This window comes from Acanthochromis polyacanthus, chromosome 15 (genome assembly GCF_021347895.1).
Source record: "Acanthochromis polyacanthus isolate Apoly-LR-REF ecotype Palm Island chromosome 15, KAUST_Apoly_ChrSc, whole genome shotgun sequence".
NCBI classification, from domain to species: Eukaryota; Metazoa; Chordata; class Actinopteri; family Pomacentridae; genus Acanthochromis; species Acanthochromis polyacanthus.
This window is the reverse complement of record NC_067127.1, coordinates 10,197,678-10,217,268: the sequence shown is the minus strand read 5'-3', so window position 1 is coordinate 10,217,268 and position 19,591 is coordinate 10,197,678. Positions and strand designations below refer to the sequence as shown.

General features: G+C 43.3%; 1 protein-coding gene across 4 annotated transcripts in view; it reads left to right on the top strand.

Moving 5' to 3' along the window:
* Positions 1–11,444: 11,444 nt before the first annotated feature.
* mark1 (MAP/microtubule affinity-regulating kinase 1) overlaps positions 11,445–19,591 on the top strand; it is a 33,050-nt gene continuing 24,903 nt past the window's right edge. The window contains exons 1-2 of one of the 4 annotated variants that reach the window (XM_022212173.2): positions 11,445–11,897; positions 14,402–14,602. In XM_022212173.2, coding sequence (XP_022067865.1) covers positions 11,847–11,897; positions 14,402–14,602 — 252 coding nt within the window. In that variant the 5' untranslated portion in view covers positions 11,445–11,846. The remainder of the gene's footprint in view (positions 11,898–14,401; positions 14,603–19,591) is intronic. The other 3 variants (XM_022212189.2, XM_022212181.2, XM_022212196.2) reach the window with 3 other exon arrangements.

The window sequence follows — 19,591 nt, the reverse complement described above, 5'->3', positions numbered from 1 at the left end:
TTTGGTTTCTGCCCTGCTTTCCCAGTTCTGGTCACAGTTACTGTGTTTTTGGAGTTTTGCTGAATTAAAAACCCTTTTCATTATCACCACTTCACCTGTCTGTTTGTCTGTGCTTGGGTTCTCCACTCCCACAATCGTAACAGCACCAAATTTCACAAGAATTAAAGGGGCACCGAGGAAGATTTTAGCGGAAGTGTAGCATTGCAACACGGTCTCACGGGGATTCGTGAAACTGTCACGTCAGTTTTTGTTTCGGTTTCGTGCGCACCAACACGATGTCATGTTTTTCGTGCCGCTCACCACGAGCGAAACCCGCTGTGGTAATCATATCTGAAAGTGGTTTATACCGGCGGATTCATGACGATCTAAGCTGTCCATCGGCGTTTGCGGCCGCCGGACATTCTTTAAATTCCTATGCAAATTCGGCGGATTCATGACGATCTAAGCTGTCCATCGGCGTTTGCGGCCACCGCCGCGGCCGCCGGACATCACATCTGAAAGTGGTTTATACCGGCGGATTCATGATGATTTAAGCTGTCCATCGGCGCTTACGGCCGGATGTCTGGCGGCCGCAAACGCCGATGGACAGCTTAAATCGTCATGAATCCGCCGAATTTGCATAGGAATTTAAAGAATGTCCGGCGGCTGAAGCAAACGCCGATGGACAGCTTAGATCGTCATGAATCTGCCGGTATAAACCACTTTCAGATGTGATTACCACAGCGGGTTTCGCTCGTGGTGAGCGGCACAAAAAACATGACGACATCGTGTTGGTGCGCACGAAACAAAAACTGACGTGACAGTTTCACGAATCCCCGTGAGACCGGGCTGAGCATTGCCTACATTTGACGTGAGCCTCGGTGCGCACTGTCGCAAACCGTCATAAATGAGCGAGTGAGCCTCAGGAAAGCCGGCGGAGTTGAAATCATTGTTGAACAATAACGTGTGTAAATGACTCCGTGGTCTAATGTTGTAAAACCGAGTTGTCAAAGCTGCTCCGAGCTACGGAGTTAACCGAACGTTAGCTCCGAGCTAACGTTACATTAGCCAATACCCACACAGTGTTTTTGCCACAAAGTTAGTCAACTAAACCAGTCACAGTCAAACGAATCCCATAGTCTACTAACCACACATCGCAAGCAACACACACAAAAGAATTATATCAAACTTACAAAAAGCTGAAGTTACGTACCTGTCTAGGAGAAGCACAGCCAGCTCAGCATCTGTTTCGATTCCTTTTTGCTCCCGGAATTCTCTCCACCTCTGAAATGCCTGTCCAAGATGAACTTTTCTTTTGCTTCGTTGTCGATCTGACAACCTTTTTGCTAGCAGACTTTGCTCTGTTCGCTTCCTTTTGCGCTCCATGTGTGCCGTCTTCTGAACCAACTCTCCACTCTGCTACTGCTAAAAACAACTAGCTCTGCTCTGCTACGCTCCGTCAGCGCACACGCACCGTATTTGCTGTAAATCGCTCGTCTCTCACAGGAAATTCTGGACAAGTCGACAAAAAAAATAATAAAATACAAATATTTACAAAACCAAAATGATTCATGAATCGAAAATGGGGGCATTAATAAGTGTAAATAACGAAGATTCATCCACATTAATATGAGGCTTTGTTACGAGCATAAAAATCTTCCTCGGTGCCCCTTTAATCTAAAAGGAGACATTTGTCACAAAACCACCAATGGTGATTGAGAGGTGGAAGAAAAATGCAGGATCATTAAACTAAAATTGTATGGGAACACCAATTGTATAATGTGTATATGTTCTAAAGTTTATGGCAATCCATCTGGTAGATGTTGACATTTTTCACAGGACAGGCTTCATCAGGAAGATTAGATGCATCTGAATTTCTATCTTAATTCCTGCATTAGTTAAGATATTTCAGTGAGGACCAAAGTGGTGGACAGTGTAATGGTATTTAAGTAAGCAGGTGGATGAAACTGACTTGAGTCAAAAAACGCAGGAGACCCAAGGAATAGATTAAAAATCTTGACTTGTTAGAAGCTCAATTGGGAAAAATCAGAGATGATGTACAAGTGGAGAATGGTCTCATCTTCCTTATTCTAAACATCTTGTGAAATACTTTATATTTCTTCTCACAGAGCTCATTGCATGCCCAACCAAGATTATTCTTTAGACATTACACATGAGCCCAGACTCTCCATGGCCCTGACTGGAACACATTAGGAACAATAGTTTACTTCTAAGTCTGTGTTGACTCCTTGTCATCCAGGTCATGGTAATCCTAACAGCTGTAGTAGAAGGCAACCAGAGATTTTTAGGTTCTTGAAGACATTTCACCCTTCATCTAAAGGGGCTTCTTCATTTCAGCGCTGAAGATGATCAAGACAGCACTGTAATAACTAGAAAAGTGGTGTAATAGACCCCCTTCTCTCTTTAGAGATGGCTGTTGAGAAGAGAGATGGTTTGAGAGGAGTGAACAAAACCAACTATGTTAAACTGGACCATCTTTTCTGCATAGATAAGGAGATCTACAAAACCACTTATCAGGTACTCGTAATGCAGTCTTCAGATCAACCCAGAAAATTTCAACACCATTAGCATCTAGAGTTATTCCTTACTTGGCAGTTTTTCAAACATTCATGCCTCAAAACATGCTCACCTTGGGCCATTGAGCATGTGATAGAATATACAATGTATCTGAGTCTTCCCATCAGCCAGTTGGAAATAAAGAAGCCTTTTGGACTGAAGGTAAAACATCCTGAAGAACCAAAAAGAGAAGGTCTGTTGCCTTTAACTGAGGCTCTTGGGTTTTACTTCTCAGAGCCCTGTTCATTGCTTTACTAGTACAAGGCCATTTATGAAGTCAGGATGACCCTTCGACCCACTGGCCAGAGCAGTGATGGCAAAAACTAGTTCACAGATGAACTGACCGGTGTTGCTATCCTTGAAGTCAGCCACTACTGAAGTGAAAACATAACAAATCAATAAAAACTAGACCTAAAACCCACCAATGACATGGAAAAGCAACCTTTACTGTGCAGCAGAACTACATGAATTTAGACATTCACTAGCCTCACACTTCCCTGGTCTTAAACCACGGCCCACATCACAAAAATGTTGTCAAAACTCAGTGATTAACCACTTCTCACTGGGAAATCTCTCACAATCACTTCATAGTGTGCAGTTACTTTATGTTCACCCCTGCCTGTCTTGAGTTCTTTGAGAGCGGGTGTCAGGGAGAGGGGTAAGAGGTGTTTTAATGGTAAGAGAGAGAGAGAAGGAGTGCATGAAGAGGTGAGAAATGAGTAGTTTACTGGATGGCATTTGAGATCGGAAAGACAAAATGGGATGAGGTCACTTGTTAGCACTGGCAAAAAGTGCCTCAGGAGGGTGGCACAACCACACAAGGGCATTCACAGGGGGACACACAAACATAATGCAGATGCATGCCACTTCAGAAATCACTAAGCTAACAAGAATTTACACACGTCAAACAAATTAGCAGAACCACCCATCCATGTGTGCATGTTTGTGTATGTAAATCGAGAACTTTGCTGGTATGGTATGCCGCCTGGTGCCACTGCATGTGGCTGTTGAACATGTGCCAGATCATAAACACTCCCTGCCTGGTACCCAGCCACAGATGTCGTTTCAATCAGCTTTCAGTCAGGCTGAAAAATAAATCCTGGAGGTCCATACCTGTGTGATTACATTCTCTAATTATAGTTTGGAGCAGTAACTCTGAGATGACTGAACGAGACGGGCCCCCGGGGTGTTGTGAATGTAATTATATCCTGACAATTAATAGGCCCAGTCCTCAGAGAAGAGTTTGTTATATGATGACGTACCTGACCGTTTTTAGCTTGCCAGGGAAGCCTTTGAATTATGACATAATTACAAGGGAAAACATGATATACATGGATGATAATTATCCCCAAGTACAGTAACAGTAAATGGCATTGCCTTTTATGATACAAGTTCATAACAGGGAAAAAGTTTGTATTTCTCCGCAGCACAATGTAGTGTTTATCATTAGCCGCTGGGTCAAAAGAGGAAGTGTCTTGAACCTGGAGCTAATTGTACGGAAGTGTTTCTTTACTTAGAGGAGCCTTAGTGTGCTGCACACACACATAAGAAAAAGTAAAAGATAAAGCATAACAGGCCATGCATACAATAGAGAAAGACCACATAACGCACTTCTTAAAATTAGAAGAAACTCATTGGAAAAAGGCTTTATGTGTTGTTCCATTTTGTACATTAAATTGTACAATAAAGATGCAAGTTGAACAGTAGATCCCACGCTAAAACCACTGCCACACTGTGAGGAACTGGTAGCTACCCTGCTGTTTGTTAAAAATGGTGCAAATGATTAATTGATTTCCTTATTGTGAGCCCACACAGGTGCCTTAACTTACACTGCTCTATTAGACCTCAGCTCCAGACTGCTGGGCATGACTGTGCTTGACTGGCATCTTTCTCAATCTGCTGTTGCTTTTGTTGCGCCCTTCAGGGCAGGACAACTTGCACCATTAGCACGGCTGATAGTTCATAACAATTTGGTCACCTCACATTAATCCTTTGACCTGAGCAGAAGTGTAATTAGACAGGATTACATTTTTGTGGGACGACCTTTGATATGACATTTTACATGTTGAAAAAGAAAAGTATAGGTGTAGATAATGATAATGATAGAATGCCTACGTCTGTAAGGATTTTCTCTGTGTGCTCTGGTTTCATTTCAAAGTCCAAAGACATCCATGATTGGTTAACTGGTGATTCTAAATTAACCATAGGTGTGAATGTGAGTGTACATGGTTGTCTGTGTCCCTGTTTTAGCTCTGGGATGGACTGGCAAACTGTCCATCACCAATTATTTGAATTCTCCTTGACCTCAGTTCAGCCTTGGATACAGTCGACCAGGCATCTGAAGAATTTTGGCATCAGTCATGTGGTTCTGGTTTTGTTCATTTTCTAACTGTCAAACAGTTTTTCTCAGTAATGTTTAGAGATTCCTCTTCCTATTGTGCTCCTCTCCCCAATGGGGTCCCTCAGAGGTCTATTTTGGGTCCCCTCTTGTTCACATATACATGCTACACCTGGAGCATATCATGAGTGGATATGGCATTGAATTGCACTTCTACGCAGATGACTCCCAATTGTATGCCCCTTTAAAGCTTGGCACTGCTAATATCTCTCATGTTATGTCCTACCTTGCTGAAATTAAAACAAAATGTTCAAGACATTCCTGAGCTGGGCCCAGGTCAAACAGCATCAACAATCTCTCCTCTAGTCTACGTCCCTTATCAAATAGTATTTGTGAAAAGGCCTACAATCTACATGTTATTTTTGGCTCGGAGTTGTCTTTTGATGCACAGATGACCAAAGTTGTGCCAACTTGCTTTGCCCAAGTGAGACAGCTGACCAAGAGCAATGCACTTTGGCCGTATCTGGTGGTATCAGCAGTTCACTGCTTACTGATAAGTTTGATTTTAAAGTCTTAAATGGTCAAAATCCTATCTACACTTGTGATCTGCTAACTCCATGTGTGCTTTTTCGCTTTCTGAGATCTTCCAACAGGGCCTTACTTAGGGCTCTAAAGTCACAGTTTTTTGCTAAGGGTGACTATAGTTTTTGCTGTTAGTGAACCTCAGCTGTGGAACTTCCTGCCTACATGGATTGTTCCTTTTTTACTTGCAATAACTATTTTTATGGTAAAACATTTTGCAACTTTGTTTTTTAAAGGTGCTATCCAAATAATGTATTGGAAGAGTAGTAATCATTAATTAAACCTTCAGCAGTAACTCAGTTTATAATGCATATGGACCGATTCTGGAAGATGGAGAGCGAGTCTGCCAGATGTGTTCTGATTGATCCAAAGTCAAGATGAAGCAGAAAATAGCTCAAGGGAGATGATCCTACAGGAAAGGTTGCTGTTAGAGGGGGGCTTCCTCACACGCATGCTACCCCCTCCTTCATACCCAACTGCAGTTCACCAATAAATAAGTACACAGTTTTTTCAAGTCCTTTTCTTCATATTGGCCATTAAGAGATCCTGTCCTAAAGTGCTTGAAATGTTAGTGTTGGACACATGCAGTTTAGTCAAATGGAGTTAATTAAAAAGTATTTTCAACAGTGGCAGAAAACACTCCACCAAAACACACACAGTTTTGCAGTCTTGAGATTCTCACTTACACCCACTTCCATTTCTCCTGCCCTGTTGTTTGACATCTGCCCTGGATTTTCAAGTCTTTTCATATTTTCCACTTCCCTGAGATCCCTCCCAATGCAACTTGGGAGAACTCAGAACTAGTACATGATGTGTGTGTGTGTGTGTGCGCGCGCGTGTATGTGCTGTATGTAGCGTGTGTGGGCGTGAATACATGCATGTGTGACAGCAATGAAGACAAGCAGGTGAGGGGAGGTTAAGGGTGGGCATGAGCTCCTGACATGCCAGTCAGTAATACTTTTCCTCAGGTTGAGGTGTGCTCACCAGGAGGGTGTGTTGCTGCTGGAAAGCTCTGTAATGAACAGAAGGCTGGCTCTCTGCCTGATCAAATTCCACCACAGCCTCATATCTATCTTGCCTTCCAAAAATGTTCAGCATACCAGTGGGTTTTATTGACTTGTCAGAGCAGACAGCAGAGAGCAAGCTCTGCCTTGTAAGGTGTGCAGTTAACAGGTTTCTAAAGCAGGAATGTCTGTTGATGGCTTTTTTTTTTTTTTTTTTACATTTGTATTACTTTTATGCATTTTAGCTGAAAGTGATGAGTTTTGATTAGAATTGCAACATTTGCTGAGACAATAGTAATTTTAAATAAAAACCTCAGACTTTACATTAATCCAAACTTAACCACATATTTCCAAATGGGTCCTAATCATGATGGCACATGTTTCACCAAGATGAAATTCACCATAAGTCTAATTTGAGGTTGCCACAGTTTGTGTCTCTCATTACCCATTAACACTACATATGAACCACAAACAAAATAAATACTGTAATGTTCAAAAAAGCCAGAGGAGACTCTTCAAATTACCTGGATAAAAAATATTTCATCTGTATCTCATCAAAATGATTTGTCTTTTAAGCTACAGCTTTGTTTTTATGTAATGTGTATTCATTTGATTGTACACTTGAAGTCTGTTAACTAGGAATAACTGCTGCATATGTGAAAATAAGTTGTATGAAGCCTTCCGTGTCTCCAGAGGGAGCTGTGTGAAATCTGATAAACTTAGGCCTGAAGACTACAAGTCGGAAAATGAAAAAAACCCGGGGGCGGCAGTGTGTGTCTCATCTCTGTTTGACACCAGTGGTTTAAGGCTACATTAAAAGCTACAGGCACAATACACCCAAGTCTCCAACTTAACTGAACTGTTGATGATTAAGTTCCATAGTTTTGACTTGAAAAAAATAACATAGAATAAGAAGAAAATCTGCAATTTTTTAAAATATGGACGTGCAATGCTAAATCAGTGAAGTACCTTTATCAATTCAACTTAAACCATAATGAATAAAGTGAATTTTCATTCTGTATATTTATGCATACATGTATGATATTATAACTAGAGCCTAGTATATTGACCTATCACAGATATTTTGAACACAGATAGAGTGGGTACGGAACGTATTCAGACCCCTTGAAATTTTTCACTCTCTGTGTCATTGCAGCCATGTGCCAAAATCAAAAAAGTTCATTTTATTTCTCATTAATGTACACTCAGCACCCCATCTTCACAGAAAAAACAAACAAACAGAAATGTAGAAATTTTTGCAACTTTATTAAAAAAGAAAAACTGAAATATCACATGGTCATAAGTATTCAGACCCTGTGCTCAATATTGAGTAGAAGCACTCTTTTCAGCTAGTACAGCCATGAGTCTTCTTGGGAATGCCGCAACAAGTTTTTCACACCTGGATTTGGGGATCTTCTGCCATTCTTCCTTGCAGATCCTCTCCATTTCTATCAGGTTGGATGGTGAACGTTGGTGGACAGACATTTTGAGGTCTCTCAAGAGATGCTCAATTGGGTTTAGGTCAGGGCTCTGGCTGGGCCAGTCAAGAACGGTCACAGAGTTGTTCTGAAGCCACTCCTTTGTTATTTTAGCTGTGTACTTAGGGTCATTGTCCTGTTGAAAGTTGAACCTTCGGCCCAGTCTGAGGTCCTGAGCACTCTGGAAGAGGTTTTCCTCCAGGATATCTCTGTACTTGGCCGCATTCATCCTTCCTTCAATTGGAACCAGTCGTCCTGTCCCTGCAGCTGAAAAACACCCCCACAACATGATGCTCCCACCACCATGTTTCACTGTAGGGATTGTATTGGGCAGGTGATGCGCAGTGCCTGGTTTTCTCCACACATACCGCTTGGAATTAACACTAAAGAGTTCAATCTTGGTCTCATCAGACCAGAGAATCTTATTTCTCACCGTCTGGGAGTCCTTCATGTGTTTTTTGGCAAACTCTATGTAGGCTTTCATGTGTCTTGCACTGAGGAGAGGCTTCCGTTGGGCCACTCTGCCATAAAGCCCCGACTGGTAGAGGGCTGCAGTGATAGTTGACTTTGTGGAATTTTCTCCTATCTCCCAACTGCATCTCTGGAGCTCAGCCACAGTGATCTTTGATCTGTGCGTTGCCACAATTCTGTCTCTGAGCTCCTTGGGCAGTTCCTTTGACCTCATGACTCTCATTTGCTCTGACATGCACTGTGAGCTGTAAGGTCTTATATAGACAGGTGTGTGCCTTTCCTAATCAAGTCCAATCAGTTTAATTAAACACAGCTGGACTCCAATAAAGAAGCAGAACCATCTCGAGGAGGATCAGAAGAAATGGACAGCATGTGAGTTAAATATGAATGTCGCTGCACAGGGTCTGAATACTTCTGACCATGTGATATTTCAGTTTTTCTTTTTTAATACATTTGCAAAAAATTCTACATTTCTGTTTTTTTCTGTCAAGATGGGGTGCTGAGTGTACATTAATGAGAAATAAAATGAACTTTTTTGATTTTGGCAAATGACTGCAATGACACAGAGAGTGAAAAATTTCAAGGGGTCTGAATACTTTCCGTACCCACTGTATATTGGTATTGGGTATTGGTGCTGATTATGCACTGATAAGAATTTTTTTTTTTTTTTAATGTTTTGCCTAAATAGATGCTTGGGGTAGTTTAGAAATGGTGTCCTCACATAGTTTGAGCAACAGAGCAGCTTTAATCCAATATTTCAATCATGTTGCACTGTCTGCAGCACATGCAGCAGAGTATGCATCCCCACTGAGCAGATGGTGATGCAGTCAGTTGGTATTGATATAATAATCACATCATTTCCCGATTCCAATATAACTCAAATATATACTATATATAGATAAATATAAATAACCCACTGGATATTTCTTTTTGAGATAATGAAGGTTTAAGTCTTGTGTAATGGCAACAGATGAGAGGCACAAACGTGCAAAAATGGGTAAATGTCGGCTAGCAAACCTCTACAAAACATTTTCCTTTCCTGCAGAGGCTGTTCCTGATATTTCCCACACTTCTGCAGGATGTGTGCAAACATTTCTACGGACCAGAGAGCATGGCTCCACTCTCACTGGTGAAACTGAGTCAGGCAAAAGCAGATATGGTAAACTGCCAGTGCTGACAGATGCTACTCCACTATCTCTCTCATAATGAGTTTAGCCTCTCTCCCCCGCCTCTTTCTCTGTCTTTCTACTCTTTCCTCTCACCCCCTGTCCTGCAAATACAGTTAACTGCATGACCATCCGCGATGAATGGCTCTTAACAGCTGCCTTCTTTTTTTGATGGTTGCCTGTGAGAGCATGTAATTGCATTTGGCCTTGGGTGTACATGCACTCATTAAACCAGTGTCAGTGCCCATTACATTCCACAGCAGTGCAGCTCAGGTAGAGAATGCAAATCCCAGGCACGGACTAAGTGATCTCTGAAGATGTTTTAACACTGGAGAATTACTGGAGGCCTCATTTTAATCCAATACCTCAAGAGGAAGCTGTGTTGCATTGATTGTTTTCAGGGTAAATTTAACTTTCTGATGAACAGAAACAAAATTGTATTTCATTTTCATTTTCTGCAGAAATGTATGAATTCTTACACTTAAGACTAGATAAATGTTATCAAATCTAAAATAGATACTACTCAAATGCAGCCAAATATCTCACTATTAGTAGTAAGAGGATGTGTCTTGCTGGGATAATTTAGCTGGTCCCAGTTGTTAGGGCTCAGAGAGGATAAGATCTGCTATGTTGGGATCCGATCCATGCTGGGATCAGATGCAGAATTCCAAAAATGCCCAGCTAGATGCCAAGATTCAGTGTTGGACCCTTTTTGTTTTGCTGAACCATCTTATCTCTTCACATTTTTGTTCTGGTAGCTCCAACGACAAGAGAGAAACATTATTAAGATATAAGATTTTTCAGTGAAATGTATCTACATGACTGCTGATGGGGAGCAGGAGGTCTTTTGTGATGCCACAGGAGCGAGTTGGCGAGTGGAAAATAAACTACAGATTCCTCAAAACCACAGAAACAGACCTAATGCTCTCAGTGGCTTTCAGGTCCTGTATCCATCAGTTATTGTGACAAGTTATGTCACGCTGTGTCCATTGTTACTGCTGGGGCCTCTCTGCTGTGTGAGACAAACCATCAGTCATGTAACACCCAGTAAGGTGCACTGTCTGCCTGAATTCCACAACAATGCCTCAGAGACAAAGAAGACATGACATCTCACACAAGACACACAATAATGGGCATTAACACTGCGTGTGCCTCCCTGCAACATGACATGGCAGTGCGTTCAGAACTGATCAGACAAGAGGATGGAAGCTGAGAAAGTGGAGTCAGCATGACATTGATTGAGGATTACTCAATGAGCAGTAACAGCCTGACACCTAGTGGACAAACCGCGTGTGCGCATGTCACGTCGTCACCGCCACACCTTGGAAATAAACAGGTAATGATGTCATGGATGAAAAATACAAAAAGCTGCACCTTGGAGGGTGCATATCTTGCTTCCTACTCACTCCCAGACAAAATAACTGTTGCATTATTAATTAGAAGTGAAGGATTAGTGAGGAGAGGGGGTGTAATGCTGAAATGATCCAACAGATGGCAAAGTCTGTCCAGTTTAGAGGGTGACAGGCTTTGTGCCTGAGCTAGGCCTCTCTCTTGACACCTCATTGTCATATTCACATGAAGGAGTAAATCGCCGGATTGCTTGGGAAGATCAGATTTAAATTACAAGGAGGTGTAAGAAAATCATGTAAATGTAACTGTTATTACATTAATGATGAGATTGCATGATGAATTATTTCTGTATGGTAATTTAGAAGTAGTATGGTGCGTGTGCACGCCGTGACAAACACTGATCTGTTTTCAGGTGACTTGAATGATGAGCTGCAAAGAGAAGTCAAAGTGAGTCTGTGCGTAACACAGAGAGAGAGAGAAATCCCTCCATCCTTCCTGGTGGGAGGTTTGAGATGAGCTGCACAGACCCATCCGCTATCGACGCATCTTCCTGGCCTGCCCCCCTCTCTCTCTCTTCCTCCCTCCCTCTCTCTCTCTCTCTCTCTCTCTCTCTCTCTCTCTCTGTCTCTCTTTCCTCCCTTTCTGTCTGCCACCAGCCTACCTGAAAGGGAAGTGCACAAAGCCAATAAGAAAATCTGGCGCGCCGGCTGGGCCCTGCGCTCGCTATGCTGCGGTAAAAGGACGCACACCGGGCCGCTTGTTTGCGGTGTTTACAGGGGATGTAGAGAGAGACAAGAGGCACCGCTCTCTCTCCCCCCCTCCTCCGACGGACCGCAGCCGCGTCTGCTCTGCTCTGCCCAGCCCCGCTGCATCGCCGAGCGGGCCTGCGAAGCAACACAAGATGTCGACCAGAACGCCATTGCCCACGGTGAACGAACGGGACACCGAGAATGTAAGTGTCCGGGGCCGTGGGAAGGAAGGAACGAAGGCAGGAAGGAGGGGAGGACGCCGGTTTGGTTACGCGCAAGAGAGGGAACAATAGTACCCGGGGATGTGGTGGTTATTTTTGCGCACTGGTCGGTTGCAGGTTAATGCTTCTGGAGGCTACAGGGTTGCTCGACCAATGAGCTCTCCAGCTTTTTCCGCTCACCCTTCTCACTGGGAATAACACGAGCGTGGAATAACCTAGAATTAAAGTGCGGCCACGGTTCTGTCTGTCCCACTTTCTGTGCACAATAGCCCCAAACAACGCACTGCGTCAGTACTATGTGGCCGGAGAACGAAACCGTTGCCTCTGTGGCCTGTGAGGGAAACGGTGTTGCTCCTCTCGTGCAAGCTGGGGGTATTTTCTAGTCCACAACGTCAATATTTAGGGAGGGTGGGGGAGGATGTTGCCCTACTTTTCAATTGCAACGCTCGGTAGCATCGCAATGTGACATCCATCACCTATTGGGCCCCGTTGTAACTGCACGCTCGGTGCTGAGGAGGAGGAGGAGGGAGCGTGTTGTTATTCACCATTCTGCCGCCACGACACTGATGAAGCTGAAGCGGCACACATCGCTTTATGTTCACAGGGCCAGACAAATGACTTAAATGGGCGCAGATTTCTCACTCACTGTGTGAAGGAATGTTTATGAACAGCCACCCACTCCTGCTTATGGCGCACAGCATCATAATCAAATGGCTCTTTTGGAGATCAGTTCAGATGAGGACTGCTGTAATGCTGACAGGCTGTGACATATCTGGGTGTTTTTCCTGGAAACAGAAGCCTCCTTATATTCTGATGTGTTACAAGCACAAACTGGAAATGGCTGGAAGCGTTGTTTAAATGGTTTATCTGTTCCCAGATTTGAAAAAAAGGGTTTTTAAAAATCTTTTCTCCACATTCCAGAGCAGAGGATAAAATACTTCCTCCTAGTTAAGTTATATAACTTAACAAACCCTAATGTTAACTTTGCATGATGATCTACAATCCTTCTCTGATGATTTACCAGTGTTCAGTAATGCATTGGGGAGTGCTAATGTAACCGCCTAATGCTGCGTCCACAGACATAAACTGCTAGGTGGCTATTAAAGCGCTGCCTCGACATCACCGGCAGTAGCCAGCCAGCCCAGTCTGCCTCTGTTCGACTCCAGCACAGCAGCCCCAGGGCCCACTAGCAGCTGAACTGCATTGCATAACATCTTATTACTCAGAGAGACGAGTGGCTTTTAGTGCAGCAAAATAGAAGCAGCTACATCCTGGCTTTCTTATTTTTATGTGTGTGCGTCTGCATAGGTGCGTGTTATTCTTTATGTCTGGTCTCCCTGAAGACATAAAGTCAGTGGTTGGAGGTTAATGGACTTATGAGTGAAGCTAGCTTTGTGCATTAATCAGGCATAAGGGCTCCAAGTCACTTATGTGGCTGTCCAAACATTCCTCAGTTAATTTGGAGATACTGGAGCCAAGCCAAGTGTATGTTGGTGTGAACACGTGTGGCTAAAGGATGACTGATGTGATGTAAAGTTGATCCAAAGACCAGAAGTCACAAATAAGAAAGTGTAAGCCACTTTAATGCTGACCTAAACAAGCTTTTGGTGCATTAGAAGCAAAAATGCAGTCTCTAGCTGCCATCTAAATGTAAATGTCTGCTCTGTCTGTGGAGACTGCATGCTTACAGCACAGCTTTCCCCCTGTCAGGATGTAAGTTAGCCAAGGTGATGCGCGCCCTGCTGGGTGTAGCATTTCTCCGGTGAAACGGGAGCAGGGGAGCCTGGGTAACCAGACCAAGGCTCTATTCTCCGGCTGGGTGTGGCGCTCAGGAGCAGAGGATCATGGGATCTCTGACCTGGACTGACATCAGCAGCTGCTGTAGAGGAGACAAATCAGACCAGAGGAGACTGTGCATAGCCTGTGCCAGCATTGTACTTATAGCAAGCTGTTCCTAATTCACCTTCACATGCCTTATTACAGGGACTGGTTCAGCTGCGGCTCCGGTAACTTTGTTATAAGAAAAAGTGCACATTTTAGTAGGTTTTCTCAAAGGCACACAGTCAAAGGAGCTCATTGTCTCCTGTTATTGAATCTTGTGGATGATAAGGTCTTTAGGTTAGGAGGTTAAGGTGCCACAGAGGGAGAGGAGGGAACCTGATTCTCTCCTACACACTTCCCCACTGAGCAGAGAACATTTTTCTGTGTCTCTCTGTAAATGTTCTTATATATGCTCAGAGGCATATTCACATGTAAAACTCTGGATCCAATTGTGGGACTCAGTTATTGGTTTGTGTTTGCACAGTGAATATCTCCACACGAACATCCACTGCATCACTCTGCTGCATTCTGTCTGTGTGCAGCCTGAGTAGAGGAGGAAGGGAATTAGAGAGTGTGCCAGACTTGTAGCTTTGTAGTGCGTCTGTCTACATCAGGTAGAGAATGAGGATGTCGCTGATCTTCTGATGTGTGACTTTTCCCTGCAGCACTCGTCGGTGGACGGTTTCGTCGAACCCCCGGTCCCCCCGACGAAGTCTGCGAGTCGCCACAGCCTGCCGCGATGTCGCAACTCTTTCACCTCCACCGAGGAGCACCCTCATATTGGCAACTACCGCCTTCTCAAGACCATTGGGAAGGGGAACTTCGCCAAAGTAAAACTGGCACGACACGTCCTGACTGGACGAGAGGTGAGACAAGTTTTTATCTGTATTCTACAAGTGATATACCGTTTGGTCTGTTAATGATGCATTAGTCATAGCAAAACTTGCTATATCAGCTTGACTCTAGCGGCTTGCTATTACATACTACACTACTAGCTTTCCACACTCATGTTTACTTGCTTTTTTTGGCCAGTCTAAAAGCTATGCTGAGCTTAGCATGATGGTAAATTGTTGTATTTATATAGCGCTTTTATCCAAAGCGCTTTACATGATGATATGTCACATTTACCCATTCACACACTGATGGTGGGAGCTGCCATGCAAGGTGCTAACCACAACCCATCAGGAGCAATTAGGGGTTAGGTTTCTTGCTCAGGGACACCTCGACATGAGCTCAACGGGCCGAGGATCAAACCGGCAACCTTCCAGTTACAAGACGGCCACTCTACCCACTGAGCCATGCCGCCCCTATGATGATGGAAAACGAAGGCTTGGGCTTGGAATTGAGTTCCAATTCTCAAACGAGGCAAAAAGGCTCACTTAAAAGAAAAGTATTTCAGGTTGAAGTTTCATTTTATGCCTCCACCAGAGAGGCCAGCATGTGACTAAAAGCTGGTGTGATTTTTATTTATTTTTTGTTTTATCAACTCTTTCATAAAAAAGATTACAGTCGAACAGGACATCAGTTTGTTCCGTGTTAAACCTTGTCAGAGAATGAATGATCTCCTGTCAGGCGATTATCACACTTGACCATGTTATTTTTCTCAGTCAGGTCAAGATCTGTCTTCCTCTCTCACACGCAGTCATACAGTGCTGAGCTGTCAGAGTGATAGACGTCCTGCTTTGGTGTGTTGGTAATTAAAGCTCCTGTTTCCCTGAGGAGAAAACAATGACCTGCGATCTGTTCACTGTCTTTCACTCAACAGGACCTACAGCCCTCACTGACAGCTCTGATCCACCTCTGAGGTCCTCTTATGTCTCTTTCCTCCTTTTAACACCCTCAGTTTTATAAACTACAGGGTCATATCAGAGCACCGAGAGCACACACGTCCAACCGCTTACAGTCTGATCCGTTCTGCGTCCTTTAATGCTCATGCTAAACAGGCAGATTGAGTATGCTGCCCACTGTTTACAGAGAAGGTCAGGCACTGCTTTGTGTGCCTGAGAGCCTCTGCTGGCTCATCAGAATGCAAAGACATGGATCAGAGTGAGAGAGAAAACAGGTGGAAAGAACATAACCCACTAAAACTGACGCTATCTCATCTTGAGCCCAGCGAGTCTCTTACCGAGTGCAGATTTTCCTCACGTCTTTCAGGAATAAAGGTTTAACTCTGTGTAAAAAAAAAAAAAAAAAAAAACACCAAAAGGACCAAAAAACAAAGGGAGGTGAGGCAGTGCAGCAGTCGCTTCTAAGTGACAGTGTCCTCTGTCTGCTGAAGGATGTGGACGCACATGATACATGCACATATAAAGGCACATACATCAGGGGCGGTTTTAGACTTTCAGCTCCCCGGGTGCTTAGCACCTTGTTGGGCGCGGGGGGGGGGGGGGGGGGGGGCGCACATCTGACCAATGTTAAGCGATGGCTCACCCGGCCAGCTCTTCTGCATTCATAACAGAGCTCAGTCATTCTCTTAGATACTATTCATTGGTTCAAGAAACAGTCAAAATAGTCCTTCTCAAAATGCTGACCGTTTGAAGTTTGATTTTCAAAATATGTCTGCTAGCAATTGAGTTAACGCCACAAAATAAACATTTGAACACATGCAGGAACACCGCTCGTGTTCTGTGCTTTGCCCCCCAAACCTTACCTGAAGCTTTTGCTGGAGTTTTCTTGGGAAAAAAATGCCCCAATATCCATTGTGACGCTCGGCCTACAAACAACACATTGATAACACAATGATATGGCACCAGTTTGAAAATACAATAGCCTTTTGTTACCTTCATATTTGGCATGCCATAAGCATTGCTTGCTTCATTTTGTGATTTGCGAGGCTAAACGAGTAAAATTCGCTAGCTTGAAGGCAAGCTGGCTAGCTGGATTGTTTGTTTAGACAACTCAGGCTTATAAATACAGATTTCATGGACAAACTTGTGAGTTCACTTCAGGGTATAAATACCAAGTAAATGTTGCAGTCACCGGCAGTTGCTGGCTCTGTTGGCTAGCCTGTCAATCTCTCTGCTCGATCCGTCACACGCACACCGGGGTGGGAGCAGCATTCAGCGCAGCGGCAGAGTAGAGTGGAACTTGCGATCTCTTAATGGCTCAAACCATTATCCAAAAAAGGGGGGGGGGGTCAAATTAGGGAGAACTTTGCCAGATTTTACATTTGGTTTGAAAGGGTAAAATAAATAACACTGTTAATAATTATTTCAGCATTTATTATAAACATAAATAAATAATGCCCAATAATTCTAGGGGTGCTTAAAAAATTAAGGGGTGCTCAAGCACCCCCTGAAAATGGTCTAGCTCCGCCCCTGACATACATGTCCCTTTAGTAAACAGGGACGGGTGGTGACATAATATCAGTTTAATTAATGACATTTCTGTGAACTTTTCTGACCAAATCATGTAGGAATTTTACAGGATTTTGTTCTTACACCTGTGAAAATCAAGTTGTTGTTTTTTTTTAACTTGGTGTAATGTCCATATGCTCTGAGACATATAAGTACACAGATTTCCAGGCGTTCATACTTAAACCTAAGAATCGGTCCTCTCAGCTCAATGGGTGGGGCTTTCTGTGGCATTCTTCTTCTTCGCATAGTCAGTTTCTGGGTCAAACACGTATGGCTGAACTATTCGAGTATTACAACTGGACATTGTGTAACACAGAGTAGCTCGACATTGTTTGAGCAGCAGTGAGTTGACGAGCTCCAGCTACAGCAGGTGGGGAGAGTTAGATGGAGAAGGCTTCAGGGAGTTTATAGATCCATGCATTATATAGGAAACAATGGTGTAGGGTTACATCTCAGCCACTTATAGTCAGGAAATTGGAAAAAATAGCATCTAAATATGTGTCTCCGATGCACAGAGATGAGCTTTTAGACTTTAATCATTTGTTGTTAAAAAACTTTTGAAGGTTTTGCTTTACATGTGACCACTTTTATCACCATTTTTGTCATATTGTGATATATACAGCAGCAGAGCGGAAGACAAATTTACACAGAGGGCCAAATATAGACATGAAGACAAGAACAAAGACGTGCAAACATGAACATACAGCTGAAACTGCACAGCTCAAGAAGTACATGTCAGTGTCAGGAAGCCGGAATCGATCTTCTGCTGTCAGAAATAGTCTGCAATCTCCATAAAATGATTAGCTTTGGCATGCATGAAACATAAAGAGGATATTATGTATGCTCTTCTGCTTTTTATGTGTTGCAGTGTTTCAGACATACCACACAGGCCTGCTTCCTACCTGACAACAGTGATGCCTTTCTTCTCTTTGTCAGAGTGCGACCTTATGCTCTGAGCTACGCTAAAATAGTTCCCTGTGGTTGTGGAAAAAGAGCTCAGAGGGAGAAATGAAACATGTTAAAACACTTCAGCACACAAGTGATGCTATGATGAAGTTCCCCCTCTACCGGAATAATCACGTGCGTTTTATGAGCGCGCCCAATCACAAGACCTGCGTACGGTGAGGAGCATATGGCCGCTGTGTTACCAACGCGCTGAATAATTAACAGTGATGCACATTGCCCTTCTGTCACTGTGGAGCTGAATTATTCACCCTCAAACCCATTAGAGTGAGCACACGCAATTTGGTGTATGATGCGATGCCGTCCGCACATTCGGCAAATCTACGAGTCTGCAAACAAAAGCTAAATATTTGCACAGTGTCACGTAGAGGAAATGCAATGAATATTTCCGACTCATTCAAAGGAATTATAAGAAGTTGGAGGATGGCTCCTACATAGCTTCTGCAGACACACACCTGAGTTTTGTCTGTGACAGGAAGGGAGTCTGTCTGTGCACCTGCCCACCTAAGAGAAACTACAAATAGACACCACCTGCATACTTCTACATATAGTCCGCCTTTCTGTCGACTCTCACTTTGCTTGCTCTTCTCCCTGCTAGACTTTTTACTGCCACTAAATTTTGAGTTTAGCTACTCGGCTTCTAAATAGCATTAAACGTGCCGCCAACTTGCACTGGAGGTCTTCGGGAAAACCCGGCCCGGGATGAATAACATGTATTCTCTCCATCATGACTCAGCATTTTGCTCTCTGGTTTTCCCCCCTTAACAGGCTGCTTGGGATTTGAGCCAGCGTCTGCATCCACTGAAGCATGCTTATTAAGCTCTCATAAGGCCAGAGTCACTCTAATGCTGTTATGATAAATTGCAATTAGTGCTGTTTTGGTATCATTTATCTTCAAAGGCAGTTATTCCCCCCCTTCCTCCCTTAGACAGGAGCTTCTGAGTTCAGGGTTGAAATCTCTGTATCTGTATTAGAATATGCACAATGGTAAAAAATAAAATGTTTTAAAGCATAATATGGAACATTTTGGAGAAGGGAGTGAAAAAGCAGCACTTGAGAGTCTCTTTATACAGCTCAGAAGACTTTAAAAAAACCATTACCGGTAAGTTTTCAGAAAATATTTTACTAGATATTTAAATTGGTCAATCTGATTTGCGACCTTGTGTCTGTATAAAACTGTACAGGCATTCAGTTCTTGTCCTGTATTTTAATTGATGATGAAGACAATTACCAAGGCTGTACTTTGTGGTTTTATTCATTTTCGGAATGAGAAACACATCATCAGAGATATTTAGTTGAGAGACTGAAAGAAAATCTGGTGAGAGATGGGTGTAATTCAGTTTCCTGACCGGATTCGAACCGAGTATGTTGTGATTACATGGTGTGACTCTTTGACCACTATGATACTTGATTGATGGCAACGCTTAAAGACACGTCCATATGGTACTTTTTATATGATAGAAGATGCATCATGAGCATTTCTGAACATTTACTCCTTGAAACTGTAGCGTACCGATTACAGCCCGTATTATAACT